Here is a 20,857-nt window from a genome sequence, read left to right as displayed (position 1 = left end):
TGCTGGCAAGGAGAACCCTGTGGCTTGGGCCAGCCCTGCGTGACTGATCCATGTGGCTGCTACACGCTGCCTGGAGCCACTGCGCCCTGCCTGGCAGTTCTGCTTAGGTGCAGGAGCTGGAGACAACTTGTAAAATATCTATGATGAAAGGATGATTTATAGGAAAAGCCAGTCTATGACTCAATGTTTCCTCGGTACACCTCATCCGAGGTATGTGAAAGCTTTTCGTGGCCCTGGCTTAGCCCAGCAGGCAGGCAGTGGCCAAGATGGGAGCTGGGAGCAGAGATACAGGCACATTTTTAGAGGGGCAGGGGATGGACTCCAGGATGATGGGCTCCAGCACTTGGATCTAGCTGGAGGCCAGCCCTCCTCAGCCCCTCCCCACACCCACTCATTGCTGGGGCTCTTGGCGAGCAGTGATACATCTTCAGCTCTTCTCACTTTGTCAACTTCACAGTGACACAAGTGTCCACAGGCACAGGTTTACATTAATCTGGAGAAGTTAAGGAAGCTAACAACTGCTCTGCAGCTTTCTGCCCTGACTACAGGTCACCTCATTGGCCATTAGACTTCTTGTTTCCACCTGGACAACACACACCAGTACCAGGATCCTGAGGGCAATAGCAGGCCTTAATGGTCCTGACCAGCCCCACCTGGAGCTTCTATTCACACCCATACACAGGGTATGTGGGATCCATTTAAGCTCAGCTCTGGGCCTTTAGCTTTCTCCGGAGCTCCAGCGTGGGTATGTTGGTCTCCAGGTGAGCTGTGGCCAGGCCTGGCTATGGACCTGCTGATCCTGACTTCCCAGTGTGGCTTCAGCAGGCTGAAATATGCTGCAGGTTGGGAAGGGGTGAGGGATGAAATTGCAAAAACCCTACTTAAGCTAGCAAAGTATTTGCATTTGTGGAGTTTCCAGTTTGGCACTGTCAGTGCTATATGGGTGGGTTTATGTTGCAGCTCTCTGCAGCCATGTGCATCCAAAGCTGTAGGCCAGCAGCAGGGCACTGCAGCTGTGTGTAGTTGGTTCCTGGCTTAGTTTGTAAATGCAGCTCCTAAAGTACCTCTTGAAAGTTGCCTGTATTTGGGAAAGGGTATGTGAACTTGGCCTGAATGCTCTTAATTCTGGCTTTGGCTATGTTTCAGCTCTCTGCGGGGATTTAGGCATTTTCTGTCTCTTTTCATGATACTTCTTAGGGGACCAAGGTTTCTGGAAGAAGCACCACCAGGAATGCTGGGCATGCCTGGCCTGGCTCCCTTGTGCTAACTCCTATTTTGGCTTAGGAGACAATCTCTGAGGTTGTTCATGTGCGTGAAAACACAAGAGTGCTTGGGGTCTAGCAATAAACCATCTCTAGGGTGCTGTACCACATGCCACCCTTCTGCCAATGTTTTGGAAGCTGCAGAGAAGCAGTCTGTGGGATCAGGCTTTCTGGATGCTCTTTCCCAACAACAGCTTTCAGGCAAAGGAAGTGCTGTGTCATTGCTTCAGCTCGGGCAGCTTGTACAGCCTCTGCATCCCCTCACAGATGCCATCATCCCAGGATTCTGTCCCTCACCCTGGTGGAGTGAGGGTCCATGGAGAAATTGAGGTAAACAAGCACTGTTTGGAAATACTTATTTTCAGGAAAGGAGCTGTATGGCTTAGCAAAATGCTCTGACAATTTTCTGCTTTCATAAATATTCAAAACCAGCAGCACTGGAAGTTGACTAATTTGAAGGCTTTCCCTTGAACAAAGCTTTCCTTTCCTCACATCTTTTTCCAGACATAAATTCTGAGCCATAGCTTCTCCCTAGGACGGGGCAGATGTTACCTGGAGTCGCAGCATGGGAAACTGAGGCAGGATGATTCATCAGGAGTTCACCTGGCAAGTCAAGGCAGAGCAGAGAGCTGAAATTGGGAGTTTCCAGCACCTGCTCATGGTGAGCATTATACATTCCCACTGCACAGCATGTGCAAACCTGTGGTCATCTGTGAGGCTGCAGACCCCACCGCCCACCCAGTAATTGTCAGAGCAGCAAGGACCCTGTCCCGTGCTGCTATGGGGGAGGCAGAGAGAAGGGCTGCCTTTTATCCATGCTACCTTTGCTTTCTCGGGGATAAATTGTATCCCTAAGACATCTCCAAGTGTTGGAGTTCCAGGAGTCATTTGATGATAGCATGATCTTTCCATGTACAGCAAAAGCAAAGAGCATGGCCAGAGTTCAGCTGTTCCTCTAAGAAAGTCCAATGGATGTGGATCAATGCACCCAGGACTGAGAGCAGAGCTGCTGCAGAGGATGGGAGCTGGTGGGGTACAGGCAATGGCTCTCACTGGGGTTTTCCACCTCTGAAAACAGCCACACTGTTCTGGAACAAAGCTTCTTTGCCTGCTTCTTAGAAGAATGGCAGGATAAAAGCAGCCTTTTCATTGCTTCCTCCCTGTCAGAGATGCGATGTGCTGAGCCCCATCCTGAGGCACACAAGCAGCCACACAGCCCAGTGCAAGGTGACATCATCTGGCCTTTGGTGCCTCTCTGACAAAAGCACCATTGTGTGACTGTCACTTCCAGGAGCCTCCTGCTGTCCCCAGGTTTAATAGGGAGCTTTCCCACACACAGCTATTCTGCCCTTGTCTTGCCAGTCCCAGTTCATAGAGAGGCTGTGTCCCTCCCTACCTCTATTCATTTGTGGGAGAAAACAAATTACCTTTTCTGTCTGCAGCGCTACCCATCTGCAAAGGGGCTGGCAGCTGGAGGGAGAGCTGTGTGACAGTCAGACTCATCTGCTGGCAGTGATTTGCATTGGTGAACGCCACAACAGCCCTGCAATACACCTGTACCCTGGTGTGAGCCCCTGGTGCCTGCAGTGCGCAAATGTTTCTGTTACTGTGCCATGCTGTCCTTCAGCAGCTGATCAGAGCATCAGCTCTTCCCTGTCTTAAGCTTGAGTGATTAATTAGTTTCAGTAATGAAGTAGTGTCTTAGGACTCTACCCCCAAGGACTCTCATGTACCAAGCACTGAGTGTACATGAACATGGCTCTTATCCCAAAGCTGCTGAGCTACTACAGACAAAAAGTGCTAATTTCATCAGAAGCAGGTCATGTTCACCTGAAATAACCCTTAGAAGTGAAATTGCGATTATACGCTGAGACACCTTCAAGTAATTCTGTATTTCCTTATCAACAACAATGTTGAGACCCTGGCAAAAAAGGCCTCCTGTTCTCTTACATGCACTGTTTCCTATCCTAGTTGCTCTCTAATCTGGTGCACAGGACAAGAGGCAATTTAGAGACTGAATTCTGCCCAGGCAAAGGCAGCTGGAGGGGATGGGCTGAGAGAGCTGCACTGTGAGCTATAATGGAGAGGAAGCGTCCATGCTCCTGAGGCTCAGTGCAAGGCAGGTGTCACATAGGGAAGGCAGAGAACAGAAGGCCTGTGTGCTCTAAGTGATTAGTAAGTCAGCCCCTTGCTCCCAGAAGGGCCAGGTAGCCATCCTTACAGCCTCTATGACTTCTGCATGCTGGGGAGAGATGACATGCTGCTTGTGTCTGTCTGGCATATTCTTATCCAAGGGAGGAGGAGGAACCTAATTTACTGTTGAGAAAATCTGGAGAAGCTACATCTGCTTGGCCAACACCCTCTTTTGGCAAATACTGCAGGGAGGGACCATCTCCTGCTTCTAATGTGCTATCATGCACTATGTGCATTTTGGGTGCTGTCATCCTGCCCTGTCTCGTGGTTTCTGCTAGCCCACTGCTAGAGGAATTAGCATTTTCTTTGCATATCTGCAGCAGATGTAGGAAGCTGGACTTGGCATCTCTAGCTTTGAGCAAGGAGAATTCAAGCTAGAATGAGGACCTGACCTCCATTTGCATTCAGAAAAAGCACTTGATTACAAACTAGACCAGAATTAGAATGTGAGGGATGCTGAGCTGCTTAATGTGCTGCTTGGTGCAGACCAGGTTTCATGCCTCATTTGCTAGGTGCAATCAGGCTTCGTTCTCTTTCACTGCAAAAAGCCCTTTGCTAGCTTAAGCCCGGGTGCAGATGAACTGTTCCATTTCTCAATGCCAGCTACTTTCATGAACAGCCTTGCCATGTCCTGGTCTGAGAGTCAGGGACTGAAATAATCTGCTTTATTCCCACACAAGGAGCCTTTCCTGTGTGGCTGTTAATACTATCAATCTCCAACAGTTCCACTTGAGGAAACACTTCTCACAGAAAGCCCAGAGCTGCGAGCCTCCAAGCACTGCACAAGTCTGCATCTGTGAGCACCAGCAGTGCAGCAGCTCCACCCAGAACAGCCCATTGAGCTTGGAGGCTGCCAGCTGCTGCAGGGCCACAGAGGCCATGCCTGCAATGTCTGTTTGCAAAGGCAGCGAGCAGTGCTCCCAGCTGAGCAGCCTGCCTCCTTAGAAAAACCACAGCCAGGGCTGCTGCCGAGATGTGGGTTGTCAGGGATTTTCTGGAGCACGCCATTCCAGTTGACTTGAGAAGGATTTAAAATTGCCAACAGACTGTAGTGAACCTTCTCTGGGAAGAGAAGATCTCTGATTTCTTAATATGTCCACAAAATCATATTCTTCCATTTGGAAACAAGACTCTTACTAGATGAGAGGAAAAATTCGATGCTAATTGTGTCATTTCCCAAACTCAAGAATATTAAGCTGCTCAAGGACTCTTTTAGCCTCAAGGGAGCTAATGAGGTTAGTGAATCACGATGAGAAACACAGCACTAGTTCAGATAGCTTCTGCTGCACTTGGGCAAAGTAGGCAGCGCTTAGGGCAGCACGTGGGAGAGGCTGGACCTGGCAGCATTCCCTGCTCCCAGCTTCACGTGCCCTGGGCTTGAACACAGGGAAGCAGAAGAACAGGAGATCAGCATTACCTCAGGCAAAAACGTGGAAAGAATCCAATGTTTCAGGTCTGGAGGTTTAGGCCTCATAATCATTAACTGCAGGAAGCTGCAGCAGGACCAAAGCAGCCATGGTGCCCTGGGGTCTCTGAACCTCAGTGCTTTGTGTTCTGCAGCAGGTACAGGACAGAGCTGCCCTATTCAAAGCAAATGCCCCGATGCCATGTTTCCTGCTCACTGCAGGGGAGAGGGCAGGTGTGTTTATGGAGTCTCTCTGATCCCTCAGGAATGGCTGTGTGAAAGCCCTTAAAGGATTTAGCAGTGACAGAAGGCTGGAGGAAGGGGGAAGTGATTCAGGTGTCCTGAAAACTGTCTGGCAGTTGCCAGTTAGTCTAAATAACCCATCTGGCCCATGGAAACACCATTTAGAGAATGTCTTCCTGCTCCCTCATCAAAGTATCCCACCCCCCAGGGATTCATTCGAGATTTTTATTCTATAGATCTCTCATTCAGTTATTTGGTGAAAACATGAAGTAGCTTGTCACAGTATTGTGTTAAGCAGCACAGATTCTGTTTGCCTTCAGGATGCATTTAGCATAGAGCTAAAGCAGAATGAAGGAAACAAACACATAACCAATCAAGCTCTTGTTAGCAAATCTTATTCTGCTAGGCTTAGTTTTGCTTTGCATGGTGCCTCAGGACAGAGATCCATACAGTACAGGGTGCTTTTACACTAGACAAGAATCAGGACAGCATCCATAAATGAGCATCTATAAATGCACCCATCCTTGTGGCATTAGGTACAGCCATTCTCTCCCACAGACACTCAACCTTAGAACCAGAAAGGCTGACAATATACACCCATAAATGCATGAGTAGAGCCTCCCTGCCCTCCCAGCACCATGGAGGCACTCCATGCCATGCTCAGCCCCAGTCTGTGTGCCCTTGCCCGCACAGCTGTCACTCAGATCAGGGCTCCTCCTCATTAACAAGCTAATCCAATCTGCTTGCTACCTCTCTGGTTGCCATCTCAATTACAATTTTTCAGACACCAATAACGAAGGAGCTTTGAGCTAATGCTGACTGCACTACACCAGAATGTAATTTGAAAGCCATTACATTTCATCTCTGTAACACTCTACAACCAGTAATACAGTTGCTGAAAAAGCGACTTTATTTCAAGCCAGATAAAGGCTTTGCAGAGATCTCATATGCTGATATTTTAGCTGGTGAATTCAAAAGCTTTTGTGAAATAACGATAATAGAGCCACTTTATTTTACACTTAAAAGATACCTGCCTCAATGCCAAGATCTAGCATCAGACAGTCTTGTTCTGTTTAGTGCTAACATTTTAATTTAGCTTTTCTCTAACTGCTGATTTCATTAGCCTTCAACTAAGCACCAACCCATCATGACTCGTATGCAAAACAACATGAATGTGCCTCGCTCGTCCCACCCCTCATGGAGGAAGGAGCCATCCAAGTTTCTGCACTCTCAAAAAGGCACTCAGAGGTGACTTGCCTGGAGATGGCACATTTCACTGACTGATCCCCCCACCCATATCAGTCATATTGGTGTGCTCTCTGAGCAGAGTATGGGAGCTGAAGCAGTGACAACCATCAGTCCCTGCTGGAAAACCGGGTCATGATGCAAGGCCAGAGAAAGAGCTCTGAGATGTCCTCCATTCCATCAGCACAGTCACAGCTAACCCTGTCCAACAGCTCAGCAATGGCAGAAAACAACTAATTGCTGTCCTGTGGCAAGAAGGCCAGAGACGGGGTGGGTTGCAGACAAGCAGGAGCTGAGCTCTCTCCAAAAGGAGTTCGTTCCTCTCCTCTCACAAGTGGAGCACAGCCACCACCGCGCTGCTTAGGAACAGTGTGCGTGCTGCCATGGCAAAAGCAGCTCAGCAGGAGCTTCTTCCCTTTGTGCTGTGGCAGTGCAAGCAGCAGAAATCAGAACAAGCTCAGGCTAGGCCATGATGTGGCAGACTGAATTCCTCCAGGAAAGCAGCTGCTACATTTTTAAAGCCAGTGCTTCAGCTTATGAAAATTAGATGTTCCATACAGCTAGTAAAGCGGCATATATATGAGATGTGCTTGAGTCTGTCAAGGTGATCATGGGCTGGAGACTACACAGAGAGATGCTGAGCTCCACAGACCCTCATGACACTGCTGGGCCTCTGCTGCCCTGCTGGTGAGGCTGGGCAGCCATGAAAGCCCCTGTGTTCCCTGGGGCTCCCTCAGAGCCCACTCTATGCTCCAGGCTCTGCTCAAGCTGCACCAAATAGAGGAAAACAAACTAATGAAGCATTAGGGTTAAACTCAGCTGCAATTAATGCTTAATTACCACCCTGAAAACACTTGCTCTATTTTGCCAGGGCCTAGAAAGGTAAAACCAATTAGCTTAATCTTGTGTGATAGAAACCTTAAACTGCCTCTGATGACTTCTGGGAAGGAATCCTGGGAGTACCTGGAGGAGCCCTGGGGCTGAGGTAGGTAATAGGCACAGCCCTGTGCTGGGCACTGGGTGTATGGGAAGGTGCTGTGTGCTATGCCATCTGCTTTCTATGCCATTTAAGTAGAGCAGGTATCAGGTAGTGGTACAGACAAAGCTGTGTGGGCTGTTGCATAGAGAGACAGAGGTTCATGAAGATACAGAGAGTAGGCAGAGGACAAAAGCTGTCTGTGGTCTCCTGTAAATCTCTTTCTGAATGAAGTCTCTGGTGTTATTTCTCCAGCTAAGTTTTTGGTGTAGACTTGCAGCCTCTGGTGAGGACTGGCTATAGCCTGATCACATCCTGCCTCTGCTCTGGAGAACTGCCAAAACTCACGCCAGGCTTTGTGCAAAAGTAATGAGAGCAGGTTTGTACGAGTCGCATCTGTTCAGCTAGGACACCTAAAACTGCTGCTCTCCTTCTCTGAAAGCTATGGGCTTCATCTGCTTTGGATGCAGTCCTTGCAGGGTTCTGTAAAGAAGGGAAAGGTATTCTAGCAAAAGATCTCTTGGAGCATACTTTGGTGTAGAGTATGCTGTCCTTTTTTTTTTTTTTTTTTTTTTTTTTTTTTTATGGGGAGGAGGAGGAAGAGAAGTGCATGGGCTTAAGGGAAGCCTATCTGAAGTACTCTTCTCATCTTTCTGTAAGGCCAGATGCCTGCCTTTACATTTGTCAATGTGTTGATTGGACCCTGGTCAGAGCATGGCACCATCTTCTACAGTACAGTTCATCAGTGAATATCTCTGTGTGATGACTATTTATGTAAAGGCCTTGTGTGAACTGAGGTGGCCCTGCTCTCCTGACAGGTCTCTTGAAGCACCTACTGCATGGGACTTGGCTACCAACCTAAGTATGGAGCTCTTCCCTCAGCCACAGCATCAGCTGTGTCCTTAGCTGGCTTAGGCTGTGATGCCTGTTTGGAGCAAACAATGAGATGCTTGTGTTTTACACTCTTAAGAGTGTAAGAACTATCACCCATTTTTTCTGCATACTCTTGTAAGGAGTATGTAAAGAAGGGTGTATGGCATTGTGAGAATTAATGGCCAGCTTGAAGACTGCTGAAATAATTTAAGACATTGGCATTGTTTTCTTTCACGGCCCAGGGCTGTCATTAGCTGAGCACTTGGATGCTCTTCCAAAGAGGCTGAAAAGAAAAGCCCTCCAGGAACTGCAGCAGAGAATGACTCCCATCCAAAACCAACAGATCCTGGCAAGCAGCTACATAGGTCTATAGCAGGGCAAACATTCCACCACTGCACTGGGGAACTTTTACATGTGAGCCTGTGCTTCAGCTGCAGTAAAGCCAACCATTTAATTATAGTGGGAGAGGCTGCAGGGATTAACCAAGAAAGCTGACCACTATGAGTTCAGCTTCTCTTTTTTTTTTTTTTTTGAAGCTCAGCTTTGAACACAGTAACTAAAGAAGAGCACATAGGCAGAGAAATCTATGCAGCAGCAATCCTGGCTAACTTCTCTTCTGCAGTAAGAAGGGAGTCTTCCTAGGGAAACTGAAGGAATTGCGTTCTAAAATACTACTGTCAAGTCAGTCAGATATCTCTACCTCTGGAATCCCACCAGTCAGAGATAAATTAAGCTGAGGTGGCTGAAGGCAGTCACCCTGCCTATCCACCAGCTGTCTGCCTGGTTCCTCCATTTCTGTAGCAAGAGCAGACAAATGACACATCTATTTGCTCCCAAACCACTGCAATTCACAGCCCTGCATGGCTCTCATTGCGAGCTGCCCAATGAAGTCCACCTAAGCCCTCGAACTGGGAGCTGCAGTGGTGCAGCAGAAGTAGATCCCTCCTCCTTTGCTTTACCAGAGTCTGAAGGACTCTTAACTTCCACTCATCTGGATATAAACTGATGTCATGTCACGTTTCAGCTAGTGGCTGATATTTGGCCAGTTGATATGATTTACTGTGTGGGTTGGACTGAACTTTCTCACTAGAATACTGTATTGACAAAATGCTATATTGGCAAAATGCTGAGTCTATGTTTAAGAGCATGAGTGCAGCAAGAAGAATTAGGATGAGGGTGAGGCTGGAGTGAGAACCTGGTTTTCGTGCCAAGGAGAACTCAGGCCTTTCAGATGTGTCCTGTGCTAAGATTTATAAATGTTTCCATTGGCATACTAGACTCAGGGGTAGGCTTCTCAATTACATTAAGCCTAAGAAATATGGTAGTTAACAGAAGAAACAAGATTCCTGCCTCCTGTTTGTTCATCCTGGTGCTTGGATGGGCCCAGTACCAGTAGCTTGTTCCCTTATGAAATGATTAAACTGAATAAGCAGCTCGACATCTGGCTGTTTTCGAAGTGTTAATTCCTGCTCAGGTCTCAGACAGACCTTCCAAACTGCCCTGAAATTTCTAGGCTTTGTAAAATCCTAAGTGCAAATTCCAGAGAAGCTGACTCTCTGCCTTAGAGGTAATTAAGTGGAGTGACTGGGGGCACTGCTGGCAGTCTGGTGTCTGTGGACACCTCTCCTGAAGGCTCTTTGGACTGCTCAAATAGCAGCACTTCACTGGTGCTGCTGCAGACAGATCCCAGCTGGCCTTCTCCAGTCAGTGTTAGTGCTGGGAGCTGGGGAAAGTGTGCAGGAAATGTTGCAGTGTTAACCCTTCACATAAAGCCATCCTTTCCACGATCTCACAGAGCAGGATTCTGTGTGTGTTTTACAGAGCTCATCCCTACCCTGAGGCCATGCCCAGAAGCATTGTTAGTGAAGCTTTCCTGGCACTGTTGTTCCAGTGTTGCCAGTGCTCCAAATCTCCAAACTTCAGTGAGAGCCTTCACCTAAGGGAGGAACTCGCCCATTTAGTTCTAATCTAATAGGCAGCCAGGAGCAGAGTATCCAGGGAGAGGGTGACCCTGCTGAATCATGGAGCTATCTGGGCCCTCAAGGACTTCATGTTCTTTCCATTAGCTGCCATTTGAGTTCTGCAGGAAGAAAGGTCTTGTGTTGTAGATAAGTTCCTTAGAGTGCTGAGAAAGCTCAAAGATCTGCAGATGAATGCACTCCAGCAGGAAGCCAGTGCTGGCATCCTGGCTTTGAATGCAGGAGCCCCAGTGGGTGCTGCCAGACACCAGCCCTGTGTGGCATGGGCCGGCAGCAGCAGGTGTGGGTGCTGCTCGGGGTGCTGCTCACGAGCCATGGGCACCTTGCTGCACTGTGCAGGGAGTTGGGCTCTGACAGCCACCACCTGGAACCTGATCTGCCTGTCAGAGCACAGTGCACTCATTTAAGTAGCAAACTAATTTCATCACCTCCCCTGTCAGGGCAAGAGGAGGTAGAGAGATTAATTAGAGCTCAAAGGATCATATAATAACATGGCAGCAGTATGCAACTAATAATCCACCGGGGGGAACTGCAAACATGAAGTTGTCTAGCTCTACATAATGGGGAGCTATGACCAGCAACTTCTCTGCTCCACCTCTTGCATTTGCATTTCCTCCAGTGGGAGCACAGAATGTGTTAAGACCAGTCCCAAAGTCTGCTGATGTGTAGAGAATCCCACCTTGGCTCCCTGGCATAATTCGTATGCAGTTGGCAAAAAGAGCCCAGCACAAAACCCAGGACGGTAAGGAGCAGCCAAGGAGTACACTTCTTAAGTACATTTGCTACTTTTTTTCACCCTCTGTCTCATCTCACTCACAGCACAGCTCAGCGCTAGGTAGCTCTCAGTTTTTCCCTGAGGCAAGAGCCTTTAATCACAGACTGCAGACCAGCGTCAGAGGCAGGAGAGGAAGGCAGCTGCAGAGCCTGTATTAGTTTACTATTGAGCAACTAGAGTAACCAGCTCTGTCAAAGGCTGGAAAAAATGCAGGGCTGGGACTCCTCATCCTCCTCCCCGCTCCCTTTTGGAGCCAGGGCTGCCCTGTGCCCAGCTGGCTGCCAGCTCTGCCTGCTCCCATGTCACAGGGCATATAGGGCAGCAGAGGAAATGTTGTGCTAGGGCTTGTACTGTGCCTCTTTTCTCTTCTGTTCCAATAGAGAATTCCAAATGAACACTGGAGCACACAAAGGATGAAAGCTTCAGCAGAACATGCCCTTGCCAATGCTTGGCAGAGCTGTGGCACCCTTCTAGCTCTTGCAGTGCAAACAGGCACTGCCACCTACAATAGGATGGTAGCAAAACACTGGTTTCCACCAATAGCTTCTTCCAGTGTTTCCTCCCAGTTACAACTGGTGCTGCTGAGAGTCCATGGGAAAAAACTCCAGTAAAGACCAGGCCTCTGCATGCAAATGAATACTACATAAATAGCCCCCATCTTTCCTCCGTTCCTAAGTTGTGTACTCTGTGCACTAGAATTCCCTTCAAAGACCTCCCAGTTCATTCTTTATGCTCTAATTAAGGATCAGTGCCAATTAAGTATCTTCAATAGAGGAGCATCTTCCGCTCAGCAGCCAGGAAGTGTCTGAATGAGATCCTGCTGTACAATGCACACATGAAAAGGGAAGCCCTCCCTTCTTGGAAAGGGCTTCCAAGATTAAAAATCCAGTATAGAATACAAGATGCCTGCTTTAAAAATATTTTGTAATGAGATTAATTGAGGGCACACATGAATGCAGAGTGGTTTGTCACATGCCTTGTATAGCACCCAGTGTGTTACCGCATTGCCAAGGTACTGAGCTGGACCCTGTGCCATCCAGGCAACAGCAGGTGTGAAAAGAGAGTGTAACACTTTCTGGAAACTGGTATTATAACAGTGTCTGTTTTTTCTTGCAAGGGTTAAAGATACTAAGAAGCCACTTTTCAGATGAAAACTTAGTGCCATTTACATCGGTATCTGCGCTGCTTCAGTAGTCTGCACCTTTGCTTCCTGTTGTTGCTCACCTGCTCTGTAAATAACCAGGCAGCTCAGGTTGCTGTCACGCTGCTCTGAGTGAGAGCTGTGCTGACAGTCTGAGCAGGCACAGGCAGGGGAACGGGGTTTCTGAGCCTGGCTAGAGGTGAATGCATCGGTTCCCCAGCCACTTGCAGGCTACATTTAAAAAGCGCTTTCTAAATGAAAATTAGATTGTTAAACACTGTGGGGGGAAGGGCAGGGAATGGGATAATCCCTTCAAAGCTTTAAATGGGAGATTCGCAGACCTGCTTCAGCTGATGTGAGACACATGAACAACCTCTGATTTAAGACGCGTGTAAAACTTCAGCCAGGCACAGCAGCTGCACGGCCTTTTGGGGCACATGCATGTGAAGTGGTTATATGTGCAGCAGATGTAGCCACACTACTAATCACTGCTGAATCTGGAGACCGTTCACGGGCTGCTCTGAAGAATAAAGGAGTAGAGGAGGAAGAAAGCAGACTTGATGAGAAACAGGAATTGCAAAACTGCATTGGAGAATGGGGAAAAAGCAACAAATTATTCTGTAAGCAGCAGAATCCGCAGTCTTGCCTAATGGGATTTACATCCATAACATCTGCCAGGCCACTGATACTTCAGTATATAATAACATAAAGTACCTAGAACTGTCAGTGAATTGGCGTGCTTTTGTGGAGCAGATTGAGTACAAGTCCATTTTTGTACAAAGATTGGGCAAAATAAATCTGAGGTTCTAGGAGCATCCCCATACCTGCTTGGCAGAGACTGGTGTCTGTGTCTGGGCTTTGCTGCCCGTGATCCATCTGCAAAGCACAGGGGGCAGGTCTGTCCTGATATGCCTTGGGAGTCCCTAGGGAGGCACTACAGTGCTGACTGCTGAGATCTGAGCTGCACAGAGGAAGGAGGAGGTGGAGGGAAATGCAGAGCAGTGCACTGCAACCATACACTCACTGGAGTGATAACCTTTATTCTAGGTGAGGTTCAGTGCTTTTGGACTTACCCGAATCCTTCTCATGGCTGCCACAATCTCCACGCGGCTGCTGGGCCTGGGTACGTCCAAGCTACCAATGTACTGGAAGACAGAAGGTGAGATGTCTGTAAAGCAATGCACGAGTTAATGGTGTATGCTTCTTCAAAACAAACAGCATCTGTTGTTTGACGAGTCCCTCTCAGTTAGAGTCTTTTGGCCCAGAACTTGGTAGGAATACCTGTTGTGGATAATGTTACCAAAGTCAGGAGGTGTTATAGGGCTCCTGAATCTGGGGGTGACGCCACTTGTGTTCTGGTTGTGCCTTTGCCTGTGCTCTGCAGGGCACTATCTGTTGCTGATCAAACCACAGTTCTGTGGGTCTGAAAATGGTACCATGCATCCTTTGTCATTCTTCCCCAGTCTGTTTTTAAGAAGCTCTGAGCTGCACACACACAGAAGCTAGCTGTCAGGACACACAATGCAGGCAGCAGCACCCCTTGTTCTGGGGCTGAAAGATAGAGACAGGAGGTGGCCATGGGTCTCCAGCACCTTTCTGCTGCCAGCTGCCTGCTCCCTCGTGCTGTGCCAATGTGCTGTGCTGCCACATGGATTGCTAGGGGAGTCCTGCATGCAGCATCCTGCTGCTGCCCTTCTTCCTCCTGGAGAGGAAGAGCCCTGCAAACATTCCGTGCAGTAACATACACATGAACAGAGCCCACATTGCTATGGGGCTGTTCTTGGGAGACCACCACTGTTATTGATGGTTCTGTTTTCTTTTCTCTGCTGTAACATTTGTGGCTTGCAATGGGTTTTTCACTTGAAAACTTTTGCATAGCAGAGATGAGATTTTCAGAGATGAGTTCTCCTGGCTCAGTATTTATTGCTCTTTTATCTGCCTTGGAACAAACACCGCAAGCAATCTGAAAGATCATCTGTTTCTTCTGATGCTTTTGCAAAATAGCATTTTTAAGAGCAGCCACTTCAGCCGTGCCGTTTGGTAAACCACAGGAGATCCAAACCACAGCAGCCAGAGCTGGAGGGCAGCGGGGAGGGAGAGCAGCCAGAGCTCACTGTGCTGCACCCGCTCTGTCTATGAACAGCAGCCCTGCACGGCCGCACACCCCACACCTTTTGTCCACCAGCCGCTGTTGTGCTCAGAGCTGCAGCTGCCCGGTGAGCAGCCCTGGCAGAGCAGCACTGAGCGGGCACGTTGCTAAGGCGATGCGCGCCCGTCTCAGCCCTGCGCACTCAGAATAGCTCCGGTGCCTGAAGCTGTCAGCCTGAAGGCGCCCGTTTCGCTCAGTTAAAGACACAGCCTGCTCACGTTGTAAGAAGCAAAACAAGGATTTTTCTTCTCAGTGTGGTCAGTGGCACAGCAAGTGTTAATTTAAATTAAAAGAAGCCGAAGATTAATTGTCTTTCTCCACTAAGGTAGAGCCACTTTTAAAGTATGTGATTACCTGTCTGTTCGGATCCATCCTATATCCTGTTTAAGCCTTTTATCAGGAAAACCAAAATGCATAAAATCTGTATTTCAAAGCTTTTATTTGAATATATTTCCCTTCTTCCAGCTCAGCAGATACGGATTCTATTCCTAGTCAGTGTTGGCCACCTGCATAGAGGGGCAGCAAACCCCAGAGCTGCTCCAGCAAATGCAGCTCTTCGTGCCAGGGCATCGGGCGTGCGCTGCCCGCACAGTGCCAGCTCTGCTGGAGTTGCTCACTCGGTGGTGGTGTAACGCCAAAACATCTTTAATGATCGGTATGAACTTTCTGACAGCCGTCCCTATTTCTGAACCCCCACACCGTGTGTGTAAGTGCAGCCCTCTCGGCCACGCTTTTCACGCAGGGAACAAACAGCTCGGATGCCTGCTGGGTTCTGCCGATGGCACCGGAGCCGGGATGGGTCCCTGCCCGGGGGTCTGTCCTGATCGGTTCTCAAATGAGGCACACGAGGAAGCGTTAGACACCTTAGAAACGATTAGCAGAAAGAAAGGAAGGACCTGTTTGATTGTGATGTTAGGCGTGAAGCTCTCGCGGTTGCCTGGCGCTTACCCCTAGGCCCGGCGCGCGGCTGCAGGGTGGCTGCGCTCGGGCGCTGCGCCGTTGGGGCGTGCGGCGAGCCCGGCAGTGCCGGCTGCGGGGAGCTGCGGGGCGATCGCCGCGTTCCCGTGGCAGCGGAGCGGGGGACGTGCGCGGGCTTCGGGGTCGCGGCTCAGGCGGACGGGGCGCCCGCACCGCACGGCGCCCGATCGGGGCCGCCGCCCGCCGCCGGGATGCCGCGCCGCCGCCGCCCCGGGCGAGGGAAGGCGGGGAGCGGGGCCGGGCCGCGGCTCACCTTGGCCTGGAAGTGGATGCCGTGCTGGAAGGCCTCCTCGTTGTGCAGCGGGACGCGCGAGTCGCAGCCATCGTCCACCAGGTTGTACCGGTTCTTCACCGGCATCGCGGCGGCGGCGGGCGGGCGCCTTCAGGCCGCGGCGGTGCGGGACATCCCCGCAGGCGGCGCCCGGCCCCGCAGCCCCCGCCCGGCCGGAGCCCCCCAGCGGCCGGGGCGCGGGGCTGGCGGCGCCCGAGCCCGGCCGCGTTTTGAATGAGCGTCCGCGGGAGCCGAGCGGGGCCCCGGCCCTCGCCGCCGCGCCATTGGCCCGAAGTTCCCTCATGTGATGCGGGGGGCGGCCGCCAGCCTCGGCCCCGGCCCGCCCCGGGCAGAGCCCCGCCGGGAGCCGCGGCCGGGGGGCTGCGGGGCGCTCCGTGCCGCGCCGGAGCCGCGGGGCTTCGGGGAACCCGGCACTCGGCGGCGCCCCGCGAAACGCGCCGTGTTAGCGCGGCTCTGCCCGCTGGAGCTGCCCCGGCCGGGCCGTGCGCTGCGGGGCGCGCGGATCGGTGCTGCGAGCGCGGGGCTGTGCGGGACGCCGAGCCTTGCTGCGGTGCTGGCGCCTTGGCTGAGAGCTGCAGCCCTGCGCTGCGAGAGGCGTTGGGGATGGAGACTCGTCGTGATGCGGGGTTTGCTGGGTTTTGACTGTTTATGTCCCGCTGCATCGTTTCGGCAGCACCCGCTCCGTTTCTCTTGTTAGAAATTCTAAAAAGACGGTACAGAATGCTCTAAGAATGGTCCCTGCAACTTCTGTGCACGAGTGATAGGCTAAGGCAATGATGTCTACCCCATTTTAATGTGACTTAGCTTTGTCAGTAATTAGCACATGCCCCCTATCCAAAGCCTGCTGCTCAGCTGATGTCCACCGACTGACCCAGTGTCCCATCAGAATTTTTGGCCTTTGCTGTGCACATGGTGTGTCCCTTCCAGCCCCACCTCTGGCAGAGCAGAGCCCCTCTGCTGTGCCCTGCAGTGCCTGACATACCGAGCATCGCTCTGCTGGCAGCGTGTGGAGGGACAGGCACAGACATCTGCAAGGCTGTGATGGGAGCACCTGGGCCACACTCATTCACATCAGGAATGGTGAGAGAGATACAGTGCAGAACCCAAGGGGCTGGGGTGTAACAGTTGCTCCAACTGACTTCTTGTTATACAAATAATTACCCAGCTGGATGTGTGGGCGTTGTTGGACACCACTTCTGTGTGGCTTTCACAGCAGAAAGAAAGAACATTTTGGCCATGGTAAGGCAGTGCGCTGCTCCCTGTCCCCAACTCATGGGAGTAACAGTACTTAATTTCTTGGCATCTCTTAGGGCTCCTAAGTCAGAAGGGTGATGGACAAGAGCCAAGTCCAGAAACTGATAATTAAGGGAGCGAGAAAAAACGCCAAAGAATTAATATTGGTTAACTGACCGTGAGTCGACATGCTCAAGTAGCTGGTGGTATTAGTGGCTCTTTCTGACACTGTGAGCATTGTGCTGGTGAGCTCTGTGGCCAGCCTCACCACTGAGCTTTTCTGTTTCCAGACAGGCTATAATGTTACATTGCCATTCCACTTCAGTATCCACGTGCTTGTGGTTCAGCACAGCTCCAAATGGGTCTGGATACACATCTCACCTCACATTCATCAGTGCAGTTCTGATTCGTGCTGTGGTCTGTATGCTGTCGCTAAGCATCTATTTAAAACCTTGCCAGCACTCACCTTATCCAAACTTAGATAAAAAAATACCTCTTGACTTGAATGAAAAACCTAGATTTTGCGTGCAAAAGGCTTTGGACTGATGCAACAAGATTCTATACTTTGGTTCTCCTAAGCCATAAAAGAGGGGATGCCGCCCTGGCAGCCTGTGCTTGCCTTTCCTTTGATGCCAATGCCGGTGAAGCACAACCAGTAAGGGAAAGAAGCCTAATGACAGTGAGTGTCTGCATTGATTCTGCAATACTGCATTTTAACTGAGGCATGCATGAACCCGTTGGGTGCTGAGCTGCTGAAAGCTGCTCCTCACTGCCCTCCCGTTGCCACAGGAGCATTCCCATGCAGTGGGAGCATGCGGTCCTCACTTGGGATACTCAAGTCTTTTAATCTGATAGATAGGATAAAATTAGAAGAATGGTCCTTTAATTTCAGTATCCTGCATGTTATGAAACCCCCCTTCAGGCAGGGGGACAGAAACATCTCACAGGAATCCTGGGAAAAATAAAGCAATTGTGATTTAATAAAGCTTGCAGTGCCAGTCTGTGTGATATCACAACTGACTGGAGGTGTTTAATATTCCGTGTTCATTAACTTCCATGAACTTTTCATAGGGCTTAGCTCTTCCAAGGTTAATGGTTTGGATCTGTGTCTGAGAGTTGAGTTCAAAGGCTGCTCAGCTTAAGAAGCTAATAGTTTTATAGTTTATTTTGTTGGGAAAAGAAATTTCTCTGACTCCATTGTAGGTAAGAAACGCTCTATGTCCATTCTTCTGGATAATAAAACTGGGCAAAGACATGGAATTAAACCGTTATACAGTATATCATCACAGATTTTGTATAAACAAACCCCTGCTGGCATTACCCTTTCTTGATGTGAAGAGTTAGCCAAACTTCATGGTGGGTGTTTGCATCGGATGGAGTACTGAGCTCGTTGTGCCTTTGATGTTCAAAGCGCTCATACAAAGCCCTGTTTCCCTGAGTGCTGTGGGAGTTAAGCACCAGAGACAGCTTCTTGGCTCATGGCTTCAAGTGTTCTTACAGGGAACAGGTTTCTATCAGCTCTGTTCTGCAGGCACAAGCTAGCAAGGCTTCTCTCCTTCTCTTCCTCTCGTACACTTGCACGTTTCAGTCTTTGCACTGACATTCACTGCATGGAAACATCTCCAGTGTAATTTGAATGTGGTGTAAATCTGGCAGCCATTGTTTTTGCTGGAGGCCTGTTTGTGGTGCCAGAGAATTTTCCTCCCTTCTGCAAATCTTTTCAAGCACTTATTTCTGCACCGCAGAGCTGCAAAGATTTAAAATGATAAATAAGAAATAACATAGCAAGAACAACCAGACAGTCACCCAGTAAAGGCAGATAAAACTTCCATCATGGGAAATCACGTCCGTGTCACACTTGTATGATCTGAGAGATTTCTGCATGCTTACTATCATAGCAGATCTGAGTTTGCCATGCCATTTCATTAGCATCATTACTGCTTGTGCTGGTGCAATTTTTAGAGCCATGTCTCTGGTGCGTTTTCATACCTACAGACTTTATGTGGCACTGGACAGCCTTGTGATTTAGATATAGCAGCTGAATTCACTTGCTGATTGTTAGCAGATATATATTTGCCCAAATATAGAAAAGTGCTGCTTACATTAAATGAAGAGAGAGAATGAAGCAGTGTGTGGCCAACACAAAGTTATGGAGGATCAGCAGTTACTGCAGAGAAAACTAAGACCAGAGAGACTTAACTGACTTACTGATGGCTTTATGGTACAGAAAGGTGAATGCAGGTGAATCATCTGGAGCTTGCAACAAAGCAGTAAGAGCTTTCACTAATTTCAGTGACTTTGGATTTTATCTTTGTTATATATAACAATCATTTAGAGTTTGGGAGTTGTTTCTGTACATAATACTAACAAGCAACTTCTGTTCTCTCCTCCTACAGAGCAGGATGAGCTGGTGTGGGGGTAGGAGAGGAAGAATACGATGGGAACAACATGCTCTGCTAGTGGAAGTAAAAAAATGTGTTTTGCTTTTGGATTTCTAAAATTTCAGACACATTCACTGCCTGTTGCTTTACTCAAAGAAGCAAAATTAAGCAGTACTACCCACAGCAAAGTTTGTTGGCTTGTCCTGCTATTTTAAAACACAGTTATCAAAAGTTAAGATACAGACTTAAGGGAGATGGCATATTGGGTGTTCTGCATGGCCATGAAATGTCTTAGCAAGACACTGCAAGCTCACAGGGTTACGTGTCAGCCTTTTCCTCTGCTGTTTTCAGAAGCAGCAGTCTCACCTAGTAAAAAAAAAAAAAAAGATCTGGAAGTAAAAGGAGATAAAGAAATCTATTCCCAACAATGTAAGCATCTAACCTTCATTTAAATGAATTGATCTTGAGCTTCTGTTTAGCTCAAACATATGTAACCAATCAAAATATCTGCTGAACTTTTCTATATAAGCAAAGCATTAAAATAAAGGTGGAGGATTTGGTAGGAAAAGATATTTCAGGAGTGTATTTTGATCTGCAGTGCCTCTGGTTTGCTTTATATTGGATAATTCTTGGAGGTCAGGTCTTTTCCAACCTTGGTGATTCTATGATTCTCTATCATTTGTGATCACTAGGTGATACAGTCGATTCTTTGTTTAACCAGTTAAGCCTGGAGGCACCACGTCCTAAAAATGGTGCTGTATGATAAATATGGAGGCAAGTTAGAGAAACGTACTGGTGACTGACATTGTGTGGTGTTACCCTCTGTCATATTAGGGATCTGAAGAAAACTGAAAACTCATAAGCAAAATATTTCAGCAAGGCTCTGAAGTTGACAGACGATATGAGCTCCAAAGTGTCACGTGGAAAGGCCGTCCAGCATCGTTGTTCAGTCTTCTCAGTCAGTGTCACATGTGTCCTCTGCAAGCACAGGGTCTGCTTGGTGAGACGATTATAGCAGATTTGTGTTGCTCACCAAGAAACAGAAGCTTCATGTCTTGATGGTTCGGCTTTGTAGCACAGCCAGGAAATCTGCCCATTAGAACTGCAAGCCTCTTTCATGCATGGCCAGTTCCAAAGTTCTGTGTAGCAGGATTTGGGAATGAAAAATGTCATCTACAATTATGCATATTTTCATCATGTTCTGTCATGCAAATCTCCCCTCCCCAGCTATGCTACAAATGTTTTGTTTGCATATGTAGGTCAGTCACAGATCTTCAGTGGTCTAACATAAACATGGGAAGCATAGGTTGATGTAAACAAATTTTAACCCAGTTTGAGAAGCACAATAATAATAACACCGACATTTTTCAGAGGAAACCTGTTTATTAGAATGTTTTCTTCATTTCATTTTATAAAACATTGCTATTGATTTGTGAAATACAACTGACAGAAGATACTCATCAATAATGGTGAGAACTATAAATGTTAGAAATGGATGGGTAGTTCTCAGTAAGTAACTTATTTTTTCACTTGAGGAGTGTTGAGAACAGGTTCCCTGGTGATGCAGTTGACAAAGTGTATCTTGTCCTGTTTTGTTAGCGAGGCTAACCCATAGATTCTGTTTTGGTTGAGCTGGGAACCAAACTGCTGATGAGAGTGCGACGATCATGTTACAGCAGATGACGAGATGGCTGGCCAGACCCATCGTGCTGGTATCCATCTCAGACCTGTT

At 48.7% G+C, this 20,857-nt stretch overlaps 1 protein-coding gene and 1 long non-coding RNA gene across 5 annotated transcripts in view; one reads left to right on the top strand and one right to left on the bottom strand.

Annotated features, from left to right (window-relative positions):
• Positions 1-15,651, bottom strand: part of LOC116234361 (carboxyl-terminal PDZ ligand of neuronal nitric oxide synthase protein-like) — a 28,233-nt gene extending 12,582 nt beyond the window's left edge. Inside the window, exons 1-2 of the mRNA XM_031601920.2 lie at positions 15,473-15,651; positions 13,166-13,237 (exon numbers count right to left, since the gene is read on the bottom strand). Of these exons, the coding sequence (XP_031457780.1) occupies positions 13,166-13,237; positions 15,473-15,577 (177 nt within the window). The 5' untranslated portion in view covers positions 15,578-15,651. The remainder of the gene's footprint in view (positions 1-13,165; positions 13,238-15,472) is intronic.
• Positions 735-2,793, top strand: LOC116234362 (uncharacterized). Of its 4 annotated transcripts, none has more exons than XR_016458986.1 (4): positions 735-761; positions 1,457-1,592; positions 1,767-1,923; positions 2,705-2,793. It is a non-coding gene; the product is annotated as an uncharacterized LOC116234362 (long non-coding RNA). The 4 variants fall into 4 exon arrangements; XR_016458989.1 differs by having other exon boundaries at positions 753-842; positions 1,530-1,592; XR_016458987.1 differs by having other exon boundaries at positions 756-842.
• Positions 15,652-20,857: the final 5,206 nt, after the last annotated feature.

This window comes from Phasianus colchicus, chromosome 19 (assembly GCF_987193195.1).
Source record: "Phasianus colchicus chromosome 19, bPhaCol1.hap1.1, whole genome shotgun sequence".
In the NCBI taxonomy this organism is placed as follows: domain Eukaryota; kingdom Metazoa; phylum Chordata; class Aves; order Galliformes; family Phasianidae; genus Phasianus; species Phasianus colchicus.
This window is presented reverse-complemented; position numbering and strand designations above follow the sequence as displayed.